Source organism: Elephantulus edwardii, unplaced genomic scaffold, assembly GCF_000299155.1.
Source record: "Elephantulus edwardii isolate Elephantulus edwardi_28Jun2011 unplaced genomic scaffold, EleEdw1.0 scaffold00045, whole genome shotgun sequence".
NCBI classification, from domain to species: Eukaryota; Metazoa; Chordata; class Mammalia; order Macroscelidea; family Macroscelididae; genus Elephantulus; species Elephantulus edwardii.
In genome coordinates this window covers 16,797,454-16,817,574 of record NW_006399795.1, presented here as the reverse complement: position 1 = coordinate 16,817,574, position 20,121 = coordinate 16,797,454, and the positions used below count along the sequence as shown (strand labels likewise).

Here is a 20,121-nt window from a genome sequence, read left to right as displayed (position 1 = left end):
CCACAGGGCCCAGGACGCCAGCGTCCAGCAGAGGCCTAAGCCCCAGACCAGAGTCCTACCCACTCAGCACCTTCAAAGCCCAGCCTGGATGCTGGGTCCCTAAGTGAGGTACACGGGGTTGATCCCTGGATGGGCTATCCCTCCCTGCCCTGGTAAGGCACTGGTGGCCAGCCACCAGCCTTGGGGCCTAGAGAAGGGGCTCTGGGAAGAAGGAACTCAACTGGCAGGCCAGTGTTCTGGGGCAGTAAAAGTGGGGCACAAGGTGACATGAGCTCTGAGGACAGAGAGGGCACAAAGTGGCATGGGCCCCAGGAGGTGACCTGGGTTCTACAAGGTGACCCAGGCCCCAGTGCAGAAGAGGGCACAAGGTGACACAGGCTGAGAGGGCACAAGGTGGCATGGACCCCATAAGATGACCCAGGTCTCAGGGCAGCAAGGGCACACGAGGTGGCATCGACTCCAAATGGTGACCTGGGTCCTAGGTTTCAGGGGCACACATCAGATGACCCACACCCCAAGGGCAAAGAGGGCACAAGGTGACATGGGCCTTGAGTGGTTTGTGGTGTGAGCAACCCAAGCCCCAGAGGAAGGGTGGGTCACTTGAGGACATAGGATTCCCCAGGAGAAGTGAGGGCTACCAGGTGATGTGGCCTCCCTTCCTGAGAAAAACCTAGGGCTTGAAGACTCAGTGTCCGGCTCCCTCCCCCCTCCTGAGAAGTCTGGGCAGTTTGGAGGAGGGGAGAGTGGGTGAGCAGCGCCCCAGGAGCACCTGGCATGGGGGCTGTTGGAAGTGGGCCCAGGTGTGGTCACAGGCAGGGCCGGGGGGCGGGCAGGGCCAGGGTCTCCAGGAGCATGCGGGGTGGCCGGGCCGACGGCCGGGTGCCGGGGTAGGGTCCCGCGGCTGCCCGGCCGGCCCGGCCCTAGCTCTCCTCCAGATGGAGGCCAATGAATTCCTGGATACACCTGCGGTACTGGAGCTCCGTGGGGCTGCTGCCCGCCAGCGGGCCCGGCTGGCCAGGGGGTGCCTCGGCCTCACGCATCTCCTCTGTCATTCGCGCCAGACGGAGCCTGTGGACAGAACCGTGAGACATCCACCAAGGAAAATCCCACCCTTATCCGAAATGAAGAATAGGTCCCAGGACTCCACCTAGCCTCTGAGACTTATATGGTTAGATTCTCCACAACCTCATCCAACCCCTGACCTCCTAGGACCGCCCACCTCTCTGACCTCACCCCACCTCATGACTCACCCTGCAAGAACCCGCCCCTGGAGCCCCGCCTCCTAGAGCCCAGCCCCCAGAGCCCTGTCTGGCAGACACACACACAACACATACACACACCCCGCCCCCGCCAGCGCCTACACTACACGTACAAGGTGACGATGTCTGCGTTGGCCGCCTGCACTGCGATGCTCAGTGGGTCCTGCTGGTCATGGTCGAGAGCGTGCTGATCGGCCCCCCGCTTCAAGAACAGGCAGACCTGGCTATGGAGTGAGAGGGGCCGAGTTGGGGTGGGCTCAGAACGCGTTGGCAGGGGCTAGGGTGGGAGGCTGGGCAGGGAGGGCTGCTCACCCAGTACGGCCTAGGAGTGTGGCGTGGTGCAGGGGCGCTCGCCCCCGGCTGTCTCTTTGGTTCACGTCCGCTCCATTTTGCAGAAGGAATTCACAGACGATCAAGGAGCCCTGTGGAGTAGGGGTTGTCAGGATAGGCGCCCCCTCCCCCTGTCCTCTGCACCCATCCAGCGATGGGGACCCTGCCAGTTCCGAGTCTGGTCTCTGCAGAGCCAACGGATCCTTGTGTGGGCACCACAGAAGAACAGGTCAGGAATATGCAAATGCACGTGTATTATGCAAATACATGTCAAATTACTCAAATGAGCCTATGTTCCAGTCCACTGTTGCCCTGGACAATAGCTCCCCCTACTCACCCCTAGCACAGCCTGGACCAGTGGTGTCTTGCCTTCGTCCTCCGAGTCAGCCCAGTTGACCTCAGCCCCGTGCGCCAGCGCCGCAGCCAGTGCGGGTAGGTCGCGGGTGCGCGCAGCACGATGTGCTAAGAGCCCGGGATGCAGCTCACGCACATCAGCCAAGCCCCAGGCCTCCGCCTCTCCATCTGCTTCCCCGCTGGAAGCCTCCGACTCCCCGCCCTCTGCAGAGAGGGGTGCGGTCAGAGGCTGCATCACGGCCAGAGGACGCTGCAGCTGTGTCTCCCTCCCCCCACCCCGCAGCGAAGGGGCCCAGGGCACTAAGGGGCATACACTCACCCTCCTCTGTAACGCTGTCCACTACGGAACCCTGCCCGAAGGCCAGTACATCTGAGCTGCCATCTGAGCTGCCGCCCAGGCCGCTGTCGCTGCTCAGACCTGTGGGGACAGCGAACAGAGGGGTTCCTGAAAGTGAGGTCCTGAGCTCCAGTACCCCAGGAGAAAGGCTGAACCCTATCCTTCCCAGAGCAGCCTAGCCCCAGGCTTGGAGAGGGTGCAGCAGCGCCCTCTGCTGCATGCTGTCACCCCTCAGGGCGGCCTCTACAGCCCTCTCACTCCTGGCTCCTGTCCAGTCAATCCCTTCTGCCCACACTGCCCAGGAAAGGTCTGCACAGCGTCCTACGTCAGTGGGCTCAATAAACCTTCAACACTCATCTCCGTGGCTCAACTTTCAGCCAAACAATAAAATGGCCTATTAAAAAAACCACATCGCTAGGGAGCCTGAAGGAACTCAGATTGCTGGAAGCTGTAAATGGCACAGATTACTTATCTTTCGCCACCACCAGAGAGGTATCACTTTTGCATTGGCATGGAAACTCCCTAAGGACTACACCACCAGAACTCTCTAAGAGGTCTGTAAGTTGGCCAGTAACAGGAGTCAGACACTCACTCACTCCTTAGAAAAACCAATCACAAAGAGGCAAGAGAACAGTACTTGTTCAGGGCCAAAGTCCTACAGGCAAAATGAATGACTGACTGAATGAAAGATAAATATATTTTGTAAACTTTCACTCAAATCATAGTATTAAAAACATAATAAATAAATTTAAATTATTTGTCTTGCTTGTAGCATTTGCTGTGATATAAATAAATATGCCCACCAGTCAATTCCAAGCAGAGTCGAGAAAGATGTACAAAATTGTCTTTTATGAGCTGGTTCCTAAACATCACTGCTCCAGAATACACGCATGCATGCATACACACACACAAACACACACACACACACCCCGAGGATACACAGCCTGTCACATTCCCACTTAGACAATCCTCCAGTCTCATGTGCACACACACACACACACACACACAGATACGCAGATACGCTCACACATATACACACCTCTGTGCACACCACACAATCTTATGCATTCACACACATCCACCTTGTGTGCACACAGCTACACACACATAGACTTGCATACATCAGCCTCACCAGCCTTTGTCTTGGCTGCCAGGCCAACATGCATCTGAGATCCTCTCGGAATGCTATTTCTGCTGTAGTTCCACCAACTTCCTCCCTTCTCCATACTCCTAGACCAAGCTCTCTGTAACATCAGCTGCTTTCTCAGCCTGGTCATTCTCACAGACACTCCTGTGCCTCAGCAAGCAGGTGAGCCCTGCCCTTGGCCCCAGCTCTGCTGGCCTGGCTAGGATTTAAGGGCTATATGACAGGACGATGAAGGAGGGCTCCCTAGGACTTACTGCGTGGACCTGCACCAGCAGCCCCTGCATCAAAGTAGGAGAAGAGGGAATCCAGCTCATCTGGGCAGAAGAGCGAGTCTCGGCGGAACTTGCGCTCCAACGTACCAGCTGCAGAAGGTTCAGATTGTGAGAAACTGAGGTCCAGGGTGGGGTGGGCTACCCCAGGACATTCTGGGAGTTGGAATCTGTGAGCCCCTGCTTTCTTTCTAAGCACTTGAGCTGGGGGCTAAGCTTTGATAAGAATGCAATCCACTGAGGATCCTGGTACCTGAGGACAGGGCCACAACCGAGGGCAGGGTGGGCTCGAGCCGGACCTTGCGACGGGCAGTGGGAGCCCGGGGGGAGCTGTGGTGCCGCTGGCACTTCTGCACCCGCCAGTGCCGGGAGCCTAGCTCCCTGCTGGCCGGTGCCTCCTGGTCAGGTGCTGCCAGCAGCTTCCTCAAGAACTTCTTCTCCACATATTTGTCCTTGATCCAGGCCTCCTTGTCCTGCCTGGACCAGGGCAAATGTCAGGTGGGCCTCCCTAGCCCAGCAGGCCACACCTTTCACCTGGGGCTCGCTGGCCCAGTCAGCTGCACCCCTCTCACCTGGGACTGTTGGCTGTGGGCTTTTTGCTGCCCAGGCCCTCACATTGGGCCTCGTAGATCTGGTTCACAGTGCTATTTCCAAGCTCACACATCAGCTACAGGAGATCGTAGAGGGCAGTCAGCCTCTGTTTAAAGACCTTGACACCAGGCCCCACGACGGCCTAAGGCCAGTTCCCGCCCCAGTACCCACCTTCAGAAGCTCTGGCTCCCATGAGTCCAGTGTCAGGGACCGAACCTTGGAGCAGTGAACACCCAGGCTCCTGGAGGACAAGGGGCAGGACTGAGTCAGGGTACGCCCTGCTGCCTCTCCCCAGGTTGACCACCACCAGCACCTACCTGTGGATGCCTGAACACTCGATACAGAGCAGCACACCCAGGTTGATGCTGGCCCAACGCGGGTCTGGCTGCCCACAGTCGCCACACTGGCTGTTGCCAGCCACATTCTGCACACGCTGCAAAGTGCTGTCGGCCTTGGTGCTGCGCTCCCGAGAGTCCGAAGCCGAGTCTATACTGCTTGTGGAAGGGGATGCAGTGCGGTCCAGTCTCTGAGGACAGAGAAGGCAGCACGGCAAACTCAGCCCAGCTGGGTGTCAGTCTCCAATAGACCTGTTTCCACAGCAAGGCACTTCCTCCTCCCCGTCAGAGAACCCAACACAGGTCAAGGCCCCTGAAGTCTAAGGGTTGCACGTGTATGCATGCTTCCACGCAAACATGCTCACATGCACACATGTGCACACACTCATGTGCAGCCTGCAGGGCTCATCATGCAGCTGCTGTGGGTGTGTTCAGGGGCAGGGAGGGCACACCTCGCTGTAGCAGCTGTCGGGGCTCTCCCGGTAGGCAGAGGCAATGCTGGCCTGCACGGCTTGGACCCAGGCCTGCCGGAGTTTCTCGGAGTCGGCCTGCAGCATGCAGCTCCTGGAAACAGGGAGGCCATCAGGCCAGACTGGATGGGATACACCCCCAGCCCCCACCTCCAGGCTGCACCTCCTCACTTGGTGGGCGACACCACCTCGAAGCAGAACCTGCGCTCGATGTCCTCGCAGGGCTTCACGGAGCAGAGGCGGAGATCGTCGACGACCACGGTCAGCATGTCCTGCAGGTGTCACCACCGCTGGCCCCAGCTCTGCATCTTGGCCCACCCCCTCATCCTTGACGCCACTCACAGCCCCGCCTCTGAACATCACTTAATTCTAGGCAATCTGAGCCTCACATTCAGTCCTATCTCCAACCCTCTGGGCTTCTGATCTTGGTGCCCACAAATGTCCTCCCTCTGCTGGACCCACTGACCAGCCAAGCCATAGTCCAGATAGGAGAAGGGCCCAGCTAACCGTGACCCGGCCCAGTCCCTTTGCTCACCTTGAGCTTTTTCTGGTAGACCAGCTGGCTATTCTGAATGGAGAACCAGCGCCTGGCAGGTTAAGTAGGGCACAAGGAGTCAGCAGAGCTGCTCCCATTTTTTTCCTCTGGCCCACTCTGGCCTGCCCTCCCCCCAGCTCCCTGCACCAGGGTTTTACCGGTTCCACGTCTTGAAGGCATTGCTGGCCCTCTTGAAGAGGTAGCCCTCCATCACCACGCCGCTGGGGGCATCCACGTCAAACTCTGCCTTGGACTCGTCATAGGAAAAGTCCTGGGGAGGTCAGGCCTGAACCTCAGCAAGTGCCCCTCGTGCCTCCCTTCCCCTCACCCCCATGAAAGCTTCAGGGGGTGCTTGTTGGGGTGGTCACACAGGTCGCATGCACACACATGACTACATGCTCTCAAACACTAACCCTTGGCACTTCCTGCCCTGAAACCCCAAGGTGCAGCAGACCTCACTCACTCACAGCTCCACAGCTCGGGGCCTTGGTGCCAGCTTGCCCTGCCCTCCCCCCAGTCTCGAAAGAAAAAGCAGACTCCAGGACCAGGAAGGAAGCCGTCCCCGTCCCCCCTCCCTCCACATCCTGAGTCCATTCATGCCACCAGCTGGGCCTGTCCTCTAGCGCCTGACAGAGCTCCATTTAAGCCAGTGCCACTGAGCCCTATGTGTTGGTGTGCAGTGGGCTGGCGGCAGAGGCTGGGTGGAGGGAAGGAGGGGCTGCACCTGCTCCCAGCTCAGGCGGTGGAGGCGAGAACAGCTGCTGCCACCCCCACAGGCCAAGGTCTGCACTCAGCCGGAGTCCTGCTGGTGCCAGCCACAGCTCACAATCACAAGCACACAAGGGCCAGGAATGGCTAGAGGTCTGGGACCAGTGGAGGTGTCCTTGGTGCTGAATTGTCAGAACATCAGGGGAGGGCAGAGACCCTGCCCAGTCTGGTGTGCCCCAGCCCTGGGCCCCACACCCCTGAAGGTGGCAGCTCACTCACCTGCAGCAGTGTCTGGCAGGCCAGAGAGGGTGCAGGGGGGAAAGAGAACCAGTAAGTACTCCTGCCCCACCCCAACCTGAGGCTTTACTGCCCTGCCCCACCAGCCCACCTGCCTACCCCCACCCCGTTCTCAGCCCCGCCCCCTTCCCAGAGATTGATGGCCTCCAGGGGCTCCTCACCCCACCCTGAGGAACTGAAGAAGGTTTTCCACCACCCCCAGCTCCCACAGGCCTCTCTGCAGTCTCAAAATAGTTCACTCCCTTGCAGGCCTCCCACCTCTTTCCTTGGTCCCTTCAGGGGCAGCTGTCTGACAAATGAGCAGAGGCCACTGTAGGAGCCAACCCAGTGTCTGTGGCCACCACTGGCCCCCAAGAGGGACCCCAGGGAAAACCAGAAACCAAACCCATTGTCCTTGAGTCAGTTAATTCTGTATCAAGGGAGTCGAATCCACCGCCCCACAGGATTTCCTGGCAGTTCAGTCTTTATGGGTGAAGCTGACTTAGATTCTTACTGAGAGCAGCGTCTTGTTGTTGTTGTTGTTGTTATGTGCCCTCAAGTCGCTTGCGACTCATAGCGACCCCATGTACAACAGCCCTGAAACCTGCTCTATCCTGTGCCAACTTTATGTCTCTGACACACCTACCCCCATTACCCCAGTCACTGAATCAACCCATCTCATTGATGGTCTCCCTCTCTTTCTCTGTCCCTCTACCTTCCCAAGCATGACAGCTTGAGGGTCTAATTGTCAACCTTTTGGGTTAGCAGCCAAGCACTCAAACTCTACAGCATCAGGGTTCCTTGGGACCCCAGGGTTTCAGCCCGCAACCAAAGCATCTGCCAGACAAAGGGCCTTGGCCACCACCGCCCAGCCCAGCCCAGCCCAGGAGCTACCCACAGTCCCTCCCACCCCACTGAGTCAGAGGCCCCTCCCCCGCCTCTCATAATCCTAAAAGGAGCATAACAGAGTGAAAGTGACTGGGGCCAGGTGGGCAGGCCTGGGACAAAGTCTGGGCCATGTATGTGCTAGAGGGGGCCTCCTCAAGGTCAGGGGGAGCAGTGAGGAGCAATACCCTCAAGACATGGTGGTGGGGCCACTTGTGTGTGAAGAGAGAGGCCCGTTGTCTGTCAGACGGACAATTGGCCTCAGACAGACAACCGGCCTCTCTCTCTCTCTCTCTCTCTCTCTCTCTCTCACACACACACACACACACACACACACACGGTGCGGTTCGTGGGCTGGACCTCACTCACCCTCTGCTGGATGGCGGCATGCTTTCGCTCCATCTCCCTTTTCTCCACAGCTGAGTCAATCACCAGCTGGTCCAGCTGTGGGCAGGGCCGGCATCAGGGAGGGCAGTGGGCACTCACCTCCCACCCGGAGACCCTGACCCTGGGCCCACCCTTCCCATGGCTCACCTCAGCCGCTAGCTTCTTCATGTAGGGGTCCAGCTGGTGCAGAAGGTTGTAGCCTTGCTGGAAGAAGCTGTACTGGGCATGCATGAATGATAGCATCTACAGAAGAGGGTGCACAGGTGAGGCTGCTGTCTGAGGTCACAAATACCTGCAACCCCTTCACCTGCCCTGACACTTACAGAATCTAAGATCTCGAATTTCTTCTTGGCCTGGAGGACATTGATCTGCCAGAAGAGAGAGTGAATAGGGGTGTCAGAAATGTCCCTTGTGAGAGTCCACACCAGATGCTTGTGGTTTCCCATAACCCTCAGACCATCTTCTGTCCCCTTCACTTGTGCCAGCCCCTGCCTCTCAGACCATCTTCTGTCCCCTTCACTTGTGCCAGCCCCTGCCTCTTTCGGTTTTGGAGCCCCTGTGTCTGTTCCCATTGCCCGCACAGCCAGACTCGTCACCACCTTAACCGGTGACCTCCAAAACTAGCTGGCCCCCTGCCTTGTTTCACAGGATGTGGCATCTCTGTCCTCTTCCACAACTTCCTTCAGGAAGCCCTCCCACTGTTTCAGGAGTGGTTGCCTCATTGCCTGGAACTGACCTGCAGGACATAGTCCAGTGCCAGGTGGCGGAAGCATTTTCGAGTGAGGGTCAGGGCGCCCGTGGCTTCCTCTACTTCATGGGGCCGATGCCGGGGGGCCTGGGCGTTCCTCACCAAGGACAGCTCCATGTCTTCACGAACCTTGTCAAACTGCTTCTTGGTCTCCTTGAACTTTCGCACATCCCTAGGATTAGTGGACAGGGTTCAGGGGGAAGGATGCATGCTAGTGCTTATGCTCAAGGGTCTCCCTCATCTATTCTTTGTTACTCCTCCTCCCTTCCTGGGCTTTCCTCACACTCTAGTTTCCCTGGCTACATCTCTTGACCACCCTACCACCCCGCCAACCCCATCTGATTACATCTAGCCATCACCTCCTCTTCCACACTCAGCTACCCAGCCTGGCCTTTCTCCTGACTGCTACTTCTCTCAACTCCAGAAATTGGTCCATCTCAGGGAGACTCCCCAGATTTCCCCTGGATGCCAGACTTACCCACCTTAAATGATCTCTTCATTTGGACACCCTAACTCTACATACCGGATGTCAGGTCTCCACCAGGTCTTACCTCAACTCCTTCAGGGAGGTCACACCCTACCTTGATTGCCCATTCCTGCTAAAAACTTTCTCAGCTCTGGGGGCCGAGTGGTAAGATGTTGCACTGCCAACCCAAAGGCAGGCAGTTCGTGTCCACCAGCTGCTTTTTGGGAGAAAGATGGGCAATCTCCTCCCATGAAATTTACAGTTTCTGAAAACCCAATGGAAGGTCAGCTATGAGTCAATTCAGACTCTGGCAGTGAGAGAAAGTGGGCCACCCTGGGTCCCTCTGCCCATGACACTGTTTCCTTGGTACTAAGCCAAACATCTAGCCTGTGCCCCTGCTCTGTCCTGCCCAGCCTTGAGGCTCCAAGACAAGGTCACTTGGTCCAGGCAGCCCAGCTCCCCTGGAGATGGTACATACCACACATTGTGCACACTTCCTTCCTCCGCTGTTGAGATCCCTGACCTTGATCTTGACACTGCTTTCTGGTGGGTGCCCTTCTATGCCTCACTAGGAAGACCTTGGCCCAGGGAAGGATCTCAGGGCCTCGAGAGAGGCCTAGGGCCTGGGGGCTACGGGAGACACTCACTCTTTGATGAAGTTGTGGAGCTGCTGCCGCACAGACCTCTGGGCCTGGTCAAACAGGATCTGGGGGTGAGGAAGGGTCAAGAACATCAGGAAATTGCTTCTATACAGTTCTTTTTTTTCTTTAATTTTATTTTATTATTTTGTGTGCGTGTACCGTCAAATTGGATCTGACTGGTACAGGAGATTGTCCCTCCTTTTCCAGCAGAGCATCTGGTGGATTTGAACTGTGTGCCTCTGTGATTGCAGTGCAACTTCTTGCCACTAGGCCACCAGAGCTTCCTGTACAGTTCTTAAAGCAAGGTCCCCATGTTCCCAGATGAAAACCAGGCATGAGAAAACCCCTCAGCCCTGCCCAGGCCCCCAACTCAGTCATGAGAGAAGCCAGTCCCCTTCTTCAACACAGTCCAGCCTGAGAAAGGACCCCAAGGGGTGGGGAGATGGTGTTCAGAAGCAACAGCTGTGACTACTACCCATCCCCCACGGAGCTCTCTGTCAAGCTGACAAAGCTGCTTGAATGGACCCCTCCTACCAGGCCTGCCTCACAGAGCCCATAGGGGGCACATCGGAAGGCCCCTGTCCTGCTGGGCCTGAAGATGGGCCAGTTGCATTCTGGGTTGTGAGAGGAAGGCCTTGGGTGAGAGCCCAGAGCTCCTGGGGATACCCGCCTGGGAAGGCGGCATGGAGATAGGGAGCTGTAGGAGGTTTCTGGGTTCCCTCCAGCACTGACTTGACCCAGAATCAAGTTGTTGGACTAGGTCCTGTACCAGAGGCACGCACGCAGACAGACAGACAGACAGAAGCTTTCTTTCTGCACTTCCTTGGAGGTGGGGCATGTTTAGTCTAGGGCTGTTTCCCAGGCCGGAGCTGGACCACACACGTGCTGGGTCTATGCTTAGGGCTTTGCCAGATGGAGTCACCAGCCCTGGTAGCAGTGGACTCTCCAGGGGCCACGGGGTCAGCTAAGAAGCTCTGGGCCTGGCTGTAGACCCTTTGCTTGGGCTGCGTTGTAGCCTGGCCACCTTGGGGGGTCCAGGCTCTACCCCATCATCAGGTCTTTGCTCAGCATAGCCTATTAGCCTCCCCCCTTCCCCTGCAACTTGCTCTCAGGGAGCAGCTGCCCACACCCTGGAACTGACAGCTCCGCTGCTGATGGTCTGGGTTTGGAGGAGGTGGGGGCGCAGGCGAGACCGTGCGAAGGAGAGGACTTCAGGGCTGGACTTACCATGTGGTAGTTGACCATCTCCTGCAGGCTGTCTCCGAACCTCTGCAGACATTCCTAGGGGTAGAGGGTAACACAGGGTGAGGGTCTCCAAACTGGACAGGAGAGCCCTGCTGCCACCACCCAGGGCACAGAACCATGCCCTTGGCTGGACACTGACACCCACCTGCTCCCAGCGCTGGGCAGCCCTTCAGAGGCTGTGGAGGATCTTGGGAAGCCCCCTAGCCCCACCCCCGGAGAGTGTCCCTCACCGAGATGACGCTGTCGCCCTGGCACTGCTGGGACAGGTCTCGGACGCCGCCCAGGAAGAGCCTGTTGGTGGTAATGTAGGCCTTGCCGGCCTCGATCATGCTGCTGCAGAGCCGGACCAGCTGAGTGAAGGAGGAAAGGATGGGGAGGGGAGGGGGCTACAGGCAGAAGCCCCCCTCCAGGCCTGTTCCTGAGCACCCACTTGGAAACCACAGAAAGGATCCCGCCCCCCGGGTAGGAACCCCAGGCTGGTCAGCATTTGACCAGAACCAAAAGGAGTTTCCAGCAGTGAGTACACTGTCCACAGGGGTCCAGGGTGATTGGAGCAGGGACTGGAAGGGACCTCCAGCACCAAACATGACACATCAAGGACAGTCTGGTGACAGGTGGTGTCAGCTGGTTCTCAAAGCAAGGAGTTCTGCCAAAGGCTGGGGACAGTTAGGAATCCAGAGGATCGGCAGAGAACAGGTAGGGGAGGCCCAGGGAAGACAGTAGGGCAGAGGGTGACAGGCTCAACAGTGTGGGGCGGGTCAGATCATTCAGGGCGCCCAGGCTTGGTGTTGTAGTTAAGTGCCACTGAGTCCACTATAACCCATAATGTTCTCAGCGACAACAGATCTGAACTCTGTCCTGTCCTGTGCTATCTTCACCATCTCTGACATACTTGAATCCATTGCTGCAGTCATTATGTCACTCCAGTTAGTTCGGGGTCTTCCTCTCTCTCTCACTGTCCCTCCACCTTTCCAAGCATGATGTCCCTTCCCAAGGACTAGCCTCTTCTGATTACATGCCCAAAGTATGTGAAATGAAGCTTCGTCATCTTTGCCTCAAGGAGCACTCTGTGTGACTGCACTTTGTGGAGAGGGTCTGTTTGGCCAGCAGTTCACTGATGCTCAAAGCTGCCCCTTCCCTTTCCTTACTCCTCACTTGCTCCTCTACCCACTCCAGTCACACCAACACATCACCTAGTGGACAGAGGGGTTGGACAGGAGGATGCTTGGATTCAAGGGAGTCCTGAGTCCACTTCCACTTAGAGGCACTGGACTTAGGGACAGAAGAAGGTGTGTGCCTACAGCAGATGCACCTGGAACACATTGAGCATCACTACAAAATTATGTTCACACCCATGAGGGGTGAAGGGAGAGATGGCAGGGTTTACCCTCGTCCCCTGAGACCTGCTGGGCATAGGGGAAGAAGTGTCAGCCCTCTGGGTCCCTCTCACCTTGTCCAGCTTGGCTTCAATTTCAACCACATCGGTTTCCACCTCATCAATGGTTGCCCTGGAGCAAGAGGGACCAGTGAGTGGGATGACTGCCTTCCATATCAGCTCATGCAGAGGAGAAATGGAAAAGGGCCTCGTCATTGCTACCTATGCCCCGGGGCCCTTAACAAGGGGTGGACAGATCAGGAAACTGAAGCTAAGAGGGGTGGGTGCCTGGTCCTTGGAGGAGGTAGGGCTTACTACAATCCAGGGCTGAGACTCTGGAGCTCTGCCACCTTGCCCACCTCTACCCAAGGCAGAAAGAGGCCAGATTGGCTGTGAATCTTAGGAGGTACAAAGCCTGACAAGCCATCAGTCCCTGAGGACAGAATAGGGGAACACCAGGAGAGAGGAAACCACACAGGACCATGACCCCTTCCTCCCGAACCCTCGCAGATGGAGATCTTGAGGGGCTTGACCCTTCTACTCCTTCAGGGCTGATTCCCTGGGTGAGACCTGTGAGTATGGGCTGTCAGGTGACTGCTTTGTCCATCCAGGCAGCACCTCAAGACCGCAAACCAGCCTCAGAGAGGAGGATCTCCCAGATCCCTCAACCTCCTGGAATGACCAGCCTTAGGAGAGAAGCAGGTCGGGCTCAGCAGAGCCCAAGGTCCTCTCAAAAATCTGACAATGGGCTGCCTGGGGAGTGAAGAGTTAACACATGACATCACCAGAGAAGCTGTGAAGGAGAATCCCCGGAAGGAAGGCAAGAGGCAGATGGATCAGACACGTGACACCCGCCCCCCCCCCAACTGGCTCCGGGAACAGGAAATTGGAAAGAAGGGCCAGCATCCCGGTTGCTCCCCACCCCCCACAGCCACTCAGCTGGCAAGCTGGACCCATCTGGCCTCTTGGGGACAAGGATCAGAGACGGGGCTTACGCCTGTCTGATCGTAGGTCCCCAGGAGCGAGCAGCCCCACCCTGGGCAGGGAGTCTGGCTGGAGGATGCCCTGCATCACAGAACTAGGATTTCCAAGTCCAAGGGGCGGGGCCTGGGGTCATGTGGTATAACCGGTCTTGTCCTCGTTTGAGGAGCTGGACCACTAAGCTCCGCAGGCTGCCCTAGTAGGGGACCTTCCAAGGTGCCTCTGGTGTATCCACCTCTCGGAGTAGCCCCCACGCTTCCCAGCTGAGAAGAGGACAGGAGTCCAGGCTGGGGGAGGGGGTCACAGGGGGAGGGGGTCACAGGAGAAACAGGCATCAGGAGGCATAAAGTACTGGCAGAATTTTGAGGTTTCTTCCACCTGGTAGGACAACCCCGAGCGGCCTGTCCAAGCATTCCAGGATTCAGGGGAGAGGCCAGCTGCCCAGGAAGTGGGGCTGCAGGCGGAGTCACCATCCTGAGTGTCCCCCCCCCCCAGTACAGCAAGGCTGAGGACAAGTTTTCATGCAGCCACTGGGCCACAATGGGAGCTGGAGATGAGCAGGCCCCGCCCTGGGAGCCCCACGCCCCTCTGTGCTCCCTCTCTCCCACCCTAGAGACCTGAGGCCTCCTCCCCACCATATTCCCTGCATTTCTGTGGCTGGGCGGAAGCAGAGGGTGAGGTGCCACCGCCCTCTCCCCAAAAGCCATGACTCAGCACCTGAAGCCCCACCCAGGGGAGGGGGCATTCAGAACAAGGGGCGGTGGCTCCATCTGTGGAGCTTGAAGCGAGTTAGAGACCCTGAACCACTCTGAAGACTGTGTACAACCCCCTACCCTGCCAAGTGGCAGCTGGGGCCAAGTTGGGTTGCAGCCACTGACCCAACACCACCATTCACCACCCCTAACCTCCACCACCCCTCACTCTTCCACCTTTCTTCATGCCCTGCTGTCCAGAGGATGGGCTATGAAGAACATCCAGTTACACTCTCTGGTAGCATCTGAGATGGAGCTGGGGGGTGGGACCTTCTCACTTCCATCTGACCCGGCTAATCCTAGCTTAGATGGCAGCCCCAGTTCTAGATCACACCAGCCAAGTTCCAGTGCACTGCCCTGGGGACCAGAGTCTGAATCATATTCATCATCACCCCCCACCCCACTCTCCCATCAGCACTTTCCCAAGCAGCCCCTCCCTATCAGGAGGAGCCAACCAGACAGCCAGCTCACCCTCCAAGCAAATGTAGGAGGGAAGACCCAAAGCAAATGAGGTGCATGTTCCCAGGGTCCAAACAGTCCCCTCACTCTGGGCAAAGTCAGCCCTGACCTCTGTACACCATGAAAGGGCACTTACAGCTTCAGGTTGGGGGATTAGTACAAAGCTAGGGACAAAGTCCCACCAAGGGGTCAAGGCCATACACAGTCAAGGCTCTGGTCGGACAGGGACCAGTGAAGAGCTGGGATCATAGGGTGCCTAAGCTGCCCAAGCCCACTTCCCTCAATCATCAAGGACAGTAAACGGGAGTGTTGTCCCAGTTGCTAGGCTCTGTAGTCTGCTGCTCTGGGTTGCATCCAGGGCACCCCTCACCCAGCCTCCAGAAGCCTTCACAACAAATGGGAGAAAGGATCCTGGGGTCAGTCCACCCCAGTGCTGAAGACCATGGGACATTCACACTCAGGCTCCTTACCACACACACAAATGCCTGAATTCACACGTGTACAGAAGTACAGTGTATGCAAATGGTGGCACAGCATAGACACGCAAATGCAATGTGCACACGCACAGACATATGTCAGTGATGGCACACAGGAGAACATGTAAACATTTGTATTCAGTGATTTGTAGGCAGTTACGCAATGCTTTACCACGCACAGTGCATGTATTACACGGAGAACTGGCCTGTGCACACATGTCCAGGCACTCATTGCTCGTGCACACCACTCATCTGTATGTCCTGATGCCACTCACTCACACATTCAGGCATTCAGGGACAGAGGGCTTGCACTTCACAGACGATGTGCACAGAGGGGCAGAGCCACACAGGCTGCACTTGGGTAGGCACACACCCACAAACACCCTAGCTACCTGGCATGGAAGAGATGCTTCCTAAATGCCCAGTATGTAAGGTGAGTGCACACGCCTCTAAAGCTGTAGTACACACGTGTGCATGCCTGCACACTCAGGAATGATAACTCACCACCACCACTACCAATGGACACAGCCCTTAACACCCTTTCACCCCACCTTTCCATCCAGTGGACTCAAGTAGTCCTCATCCATGGAGGCCCTCTAGGTCACGCATGCCGCCTCTCATGCCAGCTACCCTGCCAACCCTGGGCCCAATTATGGCTCCATCTGCCTGTCCTCCTGAACTGTTGTAGACACGTGGAGCAAGACTGAGACAAGCAAGACAGAGAAGAGGACTCAGACTCCACAGGCCAGGAGCAAGACCGACCTCCAGGGTTCACTAGGGTGTAGACCCTCCTGCTGAGCTCTAGTTTTATAGGCATGGCACAAAGGTGCACACACAGAGGAGGTGGGCACTCCCCACAGAATGTTGGTTGTGCCCACAGCTGCCCCGCTGGACAAAGATGCCGGGGAGGGGCTGGTCCAGCCCCCAGGCGGCGCCCCGCCCCCAGCACACACCCTCCGCAAGAGGTGACCAGCAGAAGAGGCATCTTTTGTTTCGGTCCCTCTGGGCTCTGGAGGACACGAGTACAGGGTTCAGGGAAGGCTGCACAACCATAGGGCTGCGGGCTTTGTCCGAGGCGAGATCCTCTAGCTCCCTACTCACCGGCCTGTCACCGCACTGACCCCATCCCTCCTCCCCCACCAGACACAAAGGCTGCATCGACGCCCCTTCCCCCTCTGTCCCTCCCTCGACCGGTGCCCGGTACCCCAGAGTCAGGCGGTTAGGCTGCGGGCCCCCTAGCCACAAAGGGGCCACCCGCGTCCTAGGGTCCGCTAGGACCTGGCCCGCGTACCTGAATCGCGGCGAGTCCTTGATGCATTCCTCGAACTCCACCGTCATGGCTGCGGCGACCGGCCGGCTCGCTGGCTCAGGACTGCGGCTCGCTGAGCGGCATCCCCGGCCTGCCCGGCCGCCGCCCGCTCGTCCCGCCCGCGCCGCGCTCGGCGCCCGCCCGCTCAGAATGAGGCCGCGGGCCGCCCCGCCCCGCCTGTCACCGCTGGGGAGCGTCGCCAAACTACGCCGCCTGCGCTCGCCGCCCGCTGTCACTACCAGGGAGCGTCGGCAAACTCCGCCGCCCGCGCGCGCCACCCGCTGTCACAGTCCGGGTGGGGGTGAGGAAGTATCACCTACGCCCCTCCCTTCAAGCTTCGTGTTTGGTTCACTCTGACCCAGGCTGGGCGCTTGGGGAGGTTAGGTGAACTCAGTGCAAACGGAGCTTCAAGAGCGGTGGGTGGGGGCATTGGAACCGCCTCCGCCCAATGCAGCGATCCTCGCCATTGCGCAGCCGTTGCGCAACTCGCCACTCGGGGCGTTTGCAAAAACCACAGCTTGGAGGATTTGGCTAGAAAGCTGCGCGGGGTGCGAGGGGCAGAGAAGGGGGGAAGTGAAAGGAAAGAGGAAGGAGGGAGTGAATTAATGAATGAATGAGTGCATAAGTGAGCAGGTGAAGGCGTGGAAGAGTGCAGGAGCGAGGAGTAAATGAATGAAGTGAGACAGGGACGCAGGACAACCGTGTAGGACATCACCAAGTGGTTGTAGTGGGCGATCGGGACCTGGCCGGCACTTTGCGCCTGCTCAGCTGTTAAGGGGAAAATTGTCAGTTTGAACCCACAAGTCGCTCGGCGGGACAAAGATGTGGCACTCGGCTTCCGTAAAGATTATAGTCTTGGAAACTCGATGGGGCAGTTCCAGTCTGTCCTACGTGATCACTAGGAATCCGAACCGACTCGACCGCAATGGATTTGGCTTTGGTTCTCCGCCCCTTCCCTTCCCCCTCCCTAGTTTGGGCAAGCTATGGGCGGGACGAGCACGCAGGCGCAGGAGCGCTCTGGAGGGCGTGGCTCTGCTGTGTGCGCGCGCCCGCGGGCCCACGTGTCGTGGATCGCTCATTCCCGCGCAGCCTGATTCGTTCCAGCCCGTTTGGTCTTGGCCATGGGCTCGGCGCCCGCGGGCTCCGTGCGAGCGCGCTACCTCGTGTACTTCCAGTACTTGGGCACCGCCTTCAAGTATGTTCCACCGCCCAGACGTGCGGAGCCAGAACGGACGAGCCCCAGGCGGGGCGGGGGCGGGGGCGCTAAATATAGGGTCGGCTCGCCCGGGTGCGCCTCCGGACAGGCAGTCCAAACATTCGCGGGGAAGGAAATGCTTTGTTTGGCGGCCGAGGGCGGGCAGGGCTGGACTGCGGAGACTTGCCGGTGACCTCTGCCTGCTTCCGTCCACAGCGGGGTCGCGGCTGTCAGGGGCACCCAGCGCGCCGTTGGAGTCCAGAACTTCTTGGAGGTGAGAGTCCCGCTGGATGCTGGCTGGCTGTATACGGGCGTATAGGAGCCCCGCGGGTTCCTGGGGGACTGGAAACCGTCTTCAGTGGTCGCTCTGGCCCTCTTCGGTGCTCCCTCTCCCAGGCTCAGCTACTCTATCCTGCAGGAGGCCGCAGAATGCCTGAATTCAGTGGAGCCAGTCAAGTTTACCGTTTCCAGCCGCACAGATGCTGGCGTCCACGCGCTGAGCAACGCAGCACATCTGGATATCCAGCGCTGCTCGCATCAGCCCCCTTTCTCCCCCGAAGTACTGACCCAGGCCCTCAACACCCACCTGAGACACCCAGCCATCAGGTGAGCCCTTTGGTGTAAACCTTGTCTGGCGTAGTCCTGCTCATGGCAGGCAGATGAGGAAAGACTTGGTCTGAACAGATCCTCCGAGGGCTGATGGAGGGTGGTTGTCCTGGTTCCTCTTGGGTGGGGTGGGCAAGACCTTCCCCAGTGCAGCACCCTGTGCTCCACAGGGTAATACGGGCCTTCAGAGTGCCCAGCAACTTCCACGCCCGACACTCAGCCATAGCGAGGACCTACCTGTACCGCCTGGCCACTGGCTGCCCAAGGGCAGACCAGCTCTCTGTGTTTGAACGGAACCTGTGCTGGACTCTTCCAGCGGAGTGAGTATGTGAGTGGGGAGGGAGCTGGCAGGCCCTTTCATTTGGCTTTTCCACCTGACTGCCCACCTGACTCCCACAACAGCACCCTGGACGTGGATGCCATGCAAGAGGCTGCCCACCACCTCCTGGGGACACATGACTTCAGTGCCTTCCAGTCAGCTGGCAGCCCCGCCAATAGCCCAGTGCGCACACTGTTACGTGCCACTGTGTCCCCTGGGACTGCTAGCCCCTTTGTCAGTCCCCAAGAGTACAGGTGAGGAAGAGGCTGTACCTTGACTATGCCACACACCACCAGATCTGAAGGTCCTGGGAGCTCAGTGGCACCCCAGTCCCTCACCCCACACACAGGCACTATAGGTACAAGAATGGGGGTCAGAGGCCTCTGACGCCCCAAGTGGTGGTCACCACATAATCCAGCTGGAGAGTCTTGGCCCGGATGGCCTGCAGCTGTGGCCTCCCTGGTGGGGTCCCTGCCAGGCTAGGGACAGGGAACAAAGAATGCTTTCTCTGTATGCCCCTCCCTGACCCAAGCTGGGTTCCAGTGATGGATTTTGGCAGCTGCTGAAAAGGTTCCATGGGGGTAGACTATCCAGGCTGGTGGTTCCGGCCCGGCCCAGCAGGGGTGGGTTCTGCTGCCTCCATTCTCCTGGACCACCTCCGAGCAGGTGGTAGGACAGTTGTGAGGGAAGAGAGACTTCAACAGTGGGGAACCTGACTCCCACCAAACACACCAGTGTGGGTTGTCAAATGAGCAGCAGTGGGCCTTCCCATATCCACCTCAGGCCCCCTGGCAGCATCTCCCGAGAGCCCCATGGGCTCTCTATAACCAGGCTCCCCTTTCCACCACCAATCTTAACTTGCTCCCTCCTCCAGTTCCTCTCAGCAGTTTTATTTGGGGAGTGGGGTGGGGGTGTGATGTTGAAAGTTCTCAGGGTGAAGAAGCCTTGGGAGCTAGAGCTTTTTGGAGTCCAGCACTTGGTCCTGGCTGGCCCCGTGTCTCATCCCTCGCCCTGGATGGCCTTGCTCCTTCAGTCCAACATTGCAGGACATCACAGTGCCTGTGTCCCCAGGGAGCTGCGGTTCTGGAACCTGGAGTTTGAGAGCCAGTCCTTCCTGTACCGGCAGGTAGGCTCTGGGCTGGGCTGGGGTTAGGGGCGTGGGTTAAGTTGGGAGTTCAGGCCATCACAGCAGCCTTGCCTTGGGGTCACAGGTGCGGAGGATGACAGCAGTGCTGGTGGCTGTGGGACTGGGAGTGCTGACCCCTGCCCAGGTGAAGACAATTCTGGAGAGTAGAGACCCCCTTGGCAAGCACCAGACACATGTAGCCCCAGCCCAAGGCCTGTTCCTCATGGCAGTTCGGTACCCAGGCCTCACATGACAAGGTGAGAGAAGACACAGGGACTGGCAGGAGCCAGCTGTGCTCTCCACTGCCAAGCCCTCCTGTGGGTCCTCCTTGGGGAGGGGACAGAGATGCTGGGTTGTTCTTGGTGGCTCTGCCATCACAGCCTTCTTGTCATTCTAGCAGACAGGAGTCTGGACTGCACCCTGCAGGGAGGCCCAGGAGCTCAGGATGGGGAAATTTCTAGCCAGCCCAAGGACCCTAAGATGGAGGTCTCATGGGACAGCTCTGGCCAAGTCTGCACCTCCACATTCCTGGGTACCTAG

The 20,121-nt window shown here is 58.2% G+C and overlaps 2 protein-coding genes across 2 annotated transcripts; one reads left to right on the top strand and one right to left on the bottom strand.

Annotated features, from left to right (window-relative positions):
• Positions 1–920: 920 nt before the first annotated feature.
• On the bottom strand, positions 921–16,364 carry ACAP3 (ArfGAP with coiled-coil, ankyrin repeat and PH domains 3). Its single transcript, XM_006885850.1, has 24 exons — positions 16,318–16,364; positions 12,434–12,491; positions 11,214–11,333; positions 10,966–11,019; positions 9,745–9,803; positions 8,620–8,803; positions 8,207–8,251; positions 8,031–8,126; positions 7,866–7,940; positions 6,615–6,626; positions 5,786–5,898; positions 5,628–5,679; positions 5,264–5,364; positions 5,075–5,186; positions 4,605–4,813; positions 4,459–4,528; positions 4,269–4,363; positions 3,950–4,173; positions 3,682–3,789; positions 2,263–2,361; positions 1,927–2,147; positions 1,572–1,681; positions 1,373–1,483; positions 921–1,068 (listed from the first exon to the last, which is right to left on the bottom strand). Exons 1-24 carry the CDS (start codon positions 16,362–16,364, stop codon positions 921–923), a joined length of 2,523 nt encoding a protein of 840 aa, XP_006885912.1.
• Positions 16,365–17,456: 1,092 nt separating this feature from the next.
• Positions 17,457–20,121, top strand: PUSL1 (pseudouridylate synthase-like 1). Its single transcript, XM_006885945.1, is given in 8 exon segments — positions 17,457–17,530; positions 17,747–17,804; positions 17,949–18,136; positions 18,307–18,456; positions 18,539–18,709; positions 19,527–19,581; positions 19,667–19,898; positions 19,979–20,121. Coding segments are annotated over 8 exon segments (1,071 nt in total).

Coding starts and splice junctions, on each gene's coding strand:
- ACAP3 (XM_006885850.1), bottom strand. CDS start 16,364: ATGACGGTGGAGTTCGAGGAATGCATCAAGGACTCGCCGCGATTCAG. Junction 8,127..8,206: donor AATTCGAGATCTTAGATTCT/GTAAGTGTCAGG, acceptor CCTCTTCTGTAG/ATGCTATCATTCATGCATGC. Junction 5,365..5,627: donor TCTACCAGAAAAAGCTCAAG/GTGAGCAAAGGG, acceptor TGACACCTGCAG/GACATGCTGACCGTGGTCGT.